The 5,961-nt window shown below is 42.5% G+C and overlaps 1 protein-coding gene across 1 annotated transcript; it reads left to right on the top strand.

Annotated features, from left to right (window-relative positions):
* Positions 1-4,683: 4,683 nt before the first annotated feature.
* Positions 4,684-5,947, top strand: LOC113471402 (alpha carbonic anhydrase 8-like; the record flags this gene model as incomplete). Its single annotated transcript, XM_026830530.1, has 2 exons — positions 4,684-4,822; positions 5,559-5,947. Coding segments are annotated over exons 1-2 (528 nt in total), but the record flags the coding sequence as incomplete, so codon positions are not given.
* Positions 5,948-5,961: the final 14 nt, after the last annotated feature.

The following is a 5,961-nucleotide window of genomic DNA, read 5'->3' as shown; positions in this document are numbered from 1 at the left end:
TCACCAACCTCAGTGGTGCAGTTGTTAACGCGTTGGACTTTGGATCTGGAGGTTGGTGGTTCAAGTCCAAGTCATGTCATGAAATTTATCTAGGTGAAATAATCAGGGAACGATGTTTGTGACAAGCATTTAAATATGCTTAACACAATTAGAATTCCTTTTTTAATAGGTAATCCAAACGTTACAAAACATCTTACGCAGGCAAAATCCATTATGTATGCAAACAACAGTGCAATAGTCCTAAACTAAAATGGACGCGGCACATTAGGGATCAGGAAGAGACCGCCTTAACATAATAATGCAAACAAACAAGGGTAATATTTGTACAAAGACGAAGGGAAGAAAAAACCCTTTTTGTCTGCGAAAAATAAAAGCTTTCTCACAGCCAGAGTCTAAATGTCTGGAGCATTAGGGAGTAGGGTGTTGAAATCGATACACTAGGGCCAGTGGCGAATCTTCCTTGAAAGCTAAGGGGGGACACCGCTTTCCTTCATCTCTTCAGGGTTTTCTCACCCCCCGGACCGACATTTAGACATCTGAGGTGTAGGTGTAGGGGCAAATAGCCCTAAAGGATGGGTTAAGCTTCCACGAATCTACGACATTTAGACTGCATTAAGCAGAAAAGAACCAACCATAAGGGAAATTGCCTTACGGCCGGTTCTTTTCTGCCCAATGCTGACCATTTTTCTCCAAAAAGTACCACTTCTGGGGCAGTGGAGTATTTACTTTTTCGGGGGCCACCCGAAAGGGATTCACGGAAAGGGGGGTGCTCTAAAATTCTAAATTATAGGCATTTGGGGGCCCTGAACGTGTCCCTCTGGAGCCCCTAAATGGGGGGTCGAACATGGATTTTAATGCTGTACGTCGGTTTATACCTAGCTTCCCCTTTTTGAAGCCAGCCCATTTAGCTTGGTTGATAGCATGTCTGCCTTGTAAGCGCTAGGCCGCGGATTCGATTCCCGCCCGGGGCGGACTTTATCCTAAACAGATAATGTTCGTTTTCAAAACGGCTGGCTTTCTCCCATCCTGTCTTCCTTCTCTCTTCGATTTCGGGACGATAAGAGCTTAGCAGTTAGAGTTCCCTGGTTCCCTCTATCAAATCTCTTTAAAAAGAAAGTAAAAAACAGCCCTTTTGAAAAGCTCATAACACTCCACTGTATTAGACGGATGGTGGGTTAGGAAGAGGGGATTAGGTATGAATGTTTATTTCTCTTACAGAAGCCTTTAATGTGACCCATTTTTTCCCATTTTATAGGGCACTTTCATTTTATATTTTTATTATTATTATTTTTTTTTTAGTAGACGAGGGGGTTTAGGTGGGTAGGCAGGTTCTAATATCTTCAAAGTTTAATTTCGCACTAACTACATGTCGAATGGCCTGTCCACTTATCTTCGCACGGGAAAATAGTTGGTTAGGTAGGTAGGCAGGTTCTAATATCTTCAAAGTTTAATTTCGCACTAACTACATGTCGAATGGCCTGTCCACTTATCTTCGCACGGGAAAATAACGCCGAGTGTGCCAAAAAAAAAAAAACGAAATTAAAAAAGAAACTCCGTCTAAAAATAAATTCCAGAGCTCGCCGTTACTAAACTGTGCTGGTTATTGTTTGGGGGTAGCTGATAGCGTCCATTCATTGGCCAATCCATGGGGATTCCGTTTGATTGGTCAATATTGTCTGATAGCACGGTGTAGGACGCGTAGGTGTAGGTAGTCATGTGGGGGAGGTTGATAGAGTGGAAAATTGGAAACGCTGTACCTCGCTCGTAATATCTTCTGAATTTCATCATTGGTGATGTAGTATCGTTTTCCTGAGGGAGTGAGGGACCGTGTTTTATACTGAATGACCATTGCTGTCTCTCGGGTCAGGATATGAGCGTCATGGTCCCCTACCTTTATTTTAGGGTGATTTTTAGCACATACGATTATCCGAACCTTATCCGTTCAGGATAAAATCCGCCCCGGGCGGAAATGGTAGCGTTGTGGTCAAGACGCTCGCCTGGTAAACAGGAGGGCGTGGGTTCGATCCCAGCCGAGGCATGGAATTTTATCCTCATTTATTTGAGATTTTGACCACATAATAATGGAGCTCTAAGGGTTAGGTGGTAGAAAACGCCTCCGGCGTTAACCTCGCCTAGTGGTTACCTTCCACTCAAGAGTCTATTATTATTATTATTAACGCTACGTTTAGAACCACTTTCCATACCCAAAGTCCCCAGTAATAGGACATCTCGAGCGGGCATAGCTTTCAAACAGAACAGCTATTAATAATATCATCTCCCAAGTCAGACTGTGCAGTACCCAATTAAAAAATCTATTAATTTATCACGACCTGGTGTCTATCTCTTGGTTTTTAATTTCTCCGTTCTGTTGAAGGCAAGAGATGCGGAGTGAAGAGAAGGATTTGATTTTTTCTCCTCTCAAAGGATTACGGACGTACTGATTTTGGTTGTTGATCATTAAATATTTTAGGGAAGTCACAAAAGATCTAATCAGATCGCAAGTAACATAGGGCATAAACTGCCGATGGTCCTTCTTATACCCAATATTACCAATCCTTGAAGGAAGGATCATGGTCATGAACTGTCTGAAAACAAAGGAGAAATTTAGATCTACTCATGTCAAACAAAACCAATTTTTGGTGCATTCTATTGATATAAACTGACATTTAGATAAGACGAAAACATCAGCAGAGTCAAAAGTAAGGAAATATTGACCAAAGAGCCTCTCTGTGAATAAAAGCTCTGTCTGGAGCACCCCAATTTGATGGGGTGCTTTCAAAGCCAAAGGCAGCTTAATGCAGCCAGTATTCACCGAGCTCACGGGAAATTCAATGGAACAGCAGGAGAAATTCATGCAGGTTTTGTATGCCCCAAATCTCTCTCTATCTCTCTCGCTGGCTCAAAGCTTTAGTCAATGACAAGCAAAAAAATAAAATCAATGCTAAATGTTTCAGCAGAAAAAAAAGAGAGCATCTATAGAAGGAAATAGAGAGAGAGAGAAGGAATTGAAATGTATAAGTTTGTAGATAAAACAGGAGCGAGTGAGAGAGAGGACTAATCTGAAATCTGACAGGTCTTGTATACGGGTCCTATCTGAAATCTGACAGGTCTTGTATACGGGCCCTATCTGAAATCTGACAGGTCTTGTATACGGGCCCTATCTGAAATCTGACAGGTCTTGTATACGGGCCCTATCTGAAATCTGACAGGTCTTGTATACGGGCCCTATCTGAAATCTGACAGGTCTTGTATACGGGCCCTATCTGAAATCTGACAGGTCTTGTATACGGGCCCTATCTGAAATCTGACAGGTCTTGTATACGGGCCCTATCTGAAATCTGACAGGTCTTGTATACGGGCCCTATCTGAAATCTGACAGGTCTTGTATACGGGTCCTATCTGAAATCTGACAGGTCTTGTATACGGGCCCTATCTGAAATCTCTGAAAGAGAATTTATTGTTTATTGGAAAGGGAAAACGGTAAAATATTTAGGTATATTGTAAAAAAAAAAAAAGGAATTTAAGACCTGAGATGTTCAGAAAACTAGGAGTTCCTGCTGCCATTTTGTGATACTAGTTCGTAATCCGGGTAGGAATTTAAGACCTGAGATGTTCAGAAAACTAGGAGTTCCTGCTGCCATTTTGTGATACTAGTTCGTAATCCGGGTAACACCCAAAAGGGATTCACGGAAAGGAGGGTACTCTAAATTATAGGCATTTTGGGGCCCTGAACGTGTCCCTCTGGGGCCCCAAAATGGGGGTCGAACATCAATTTTAATGCTGTACGTCGGTTTATACCTAGCTTCCCCTTTTTGAAGCCAGCCCATTTAGCTTGGTTGGTAGCACGTTTGCCTTGTAAGCGCTAGGCCGCGGATTCGATTCCCGCCCGGGGCGGATTTTATCCTAAACAGATAATGTTCGTTTCCAAAACGGCTGGCTTTCTCCTATCCTGTCTTCCTTCTCTCTTCGATTTTGGGACGATAAGACCTTAGCAGTTAGAGTTCCCTCTATCAAATCTCTTTAAAAAGAAAGTAAAAAACAACCCTTTTCAAAAGCTCACAACACTCCACTGTATTGGACGGATGGTGGGTTAGGAAGAGGGGATTAGGTATGAATGTTTGTTTCTCTTACAGAAGCCTTTAATGTGACCCATTTTTTCCCATTGTATGGGGCACTTTTATTTTTATTTTTTTTTTTTCATTTTATTTATTATTATTATTATTTTAGTAGACGAGGGGGTAGCGTGATAGCGTCCACTCATTGGCCAATCCGTGGGGATTCCGTTTGATTGGTCAATATTGTCTGATAGCACGGTGTAGGACGCGTAGGTGTAGGTAGTCATGTGGGAGACGTCGATAGAGTGGAAAATCGGAAACTGTGTACTTCGCTCGTAATATCTTCTGAATTTCATCATTGGTGATTTTAAAGTATCGTTTTCCTGTGGGACCGTGTTTTATACTGAATGACCATTGCTGTCTCTCGGGTCAGGATAGCGTCATGGTCCCCTACCTTTATTTTAGGGTGATTTTTAGCACATATGATTATCCGAATCTTATCCGTTCAGGTAAAATCCGCCCCGGGCAGAAATGGAAACTAGGGCTTACAAGGCAGACACACTCCAAGCTAACTCAGCTGGCGTAGGATCCTCGATATTTCATATTATGGGGTTCTGGTATAGTTCGTATGAAATTCAACCAATGGGCAGGACTATTGCCCAAGGTAATCCCTGCCATTCAACCTGTTGTTGATTTATCCGCGCTTTGGTCCCTGAGTCCCTATAATTGCCAGTTTGGCACACCGAGTGTTAAGAGCAGTGAGCAATGTGAGCATACCTGGGCTAATCTACCCATTGTAGTATAGGACATAGGAGAGGGCATTACTCTTGATTTATTCTATGTAGTCTGTGTGGTTATAATATCGGTAATTGTTCTTGAAACACCAAACCGGCCGGCGAGAAAGATTTTTCTCTTCAAGTAGCGTTTCAATTGCCGAGAGGTACGAGATTTAAATTTAGCATCCGGGGATCATTACGGATTTTTTTTTTTTCAATGGAAGCCAAGCCCCTTTATTTTTCTCTGCAAGACTCCATGCCAATTTGTTTTTATTATTTTCTTGAAAAATTAAAAAAAAAGAGAGTAGGTAACAAACATGTTTTACATAAGAATACGTAAGGGAATAATGTATTCGTACGTTTTGCTTGACCTTAGCATACCTTCCACTTTCCCCAATATCTATGGGTAAAATCTGTCTTCTTGTGGGCCCGGCCCCACAAAGTGAGTTTAAATTTCCCGTTTAAGTTTTAATCTGGGTTTAAGCAATCTGATTCGCTTTTTTTTTATTTTATCAATCAATCAGATTGCTTAATCCAAAAAATAAAATTAAACTGAGTTTAAACTCACTTTGTGGACCCGGCCATTAAAGTCCAAAACCTATTTTATTATTCTAAATTTATTTTTATTATTTCTTTGGTCATTTTACTTTATTTCTGTAACTATGTATGAACAACACACTATAACGCATTAACTCTCGTCTCGTTTACCCTTCTAGTCGCTCCTCAGGCAGCGACGGCGTAGTGGTCAACTCAAGCAGCGGCACCAAACCAGACGACCCGAAATCCGGCGAACAGAATGTGGTCTCCCCCAAAATCTCCATCGCGAAACCCTCCCCCCCAACACCTTCTCCACCACAACCCATTCCCACCAAACGGCCGAGTCCTCCCAAACCTGAGCCTCCGAAACCAGAGCCTCCAAAGTCCGTCCCAAAACCAGAGCCTCCAAAGGTGACTCCAAAGCCAGAACCTCCCAAGGTGACTCCAAAGCCAGAACCTCCCAAGACGATTCCAAAGCCAGAACCCCCGAAGCCAGCCCCTCCACCCAAATCCCGGGAAGACCAGTTGTTCGAGCAAGTCCTGAACAGGAAGACCAAAGCCTCCACTCCAGATCCTAGAGTCACGTCTGGACT

Source organism: Diaphorina citri, unplaced genomic scaffold, assembly GCF_000475195.1.
Source record: "Diaphorina citri unplaced genomic scaffold, Diaci psyllid genome assembly version 1.1 scaffold63, whole genome shotgun sequence".
Classification (NCBI taxonomy): domain Eukaryota; kingdom Metazoa; phylum Arthropoda; class Insecta; order Hemiptera; family Psyllidae; genus Diaphorina; species Diaphorina citri.
This window is presented reverse-complemented; position numbering and strand designations above follow the sequence as displayed.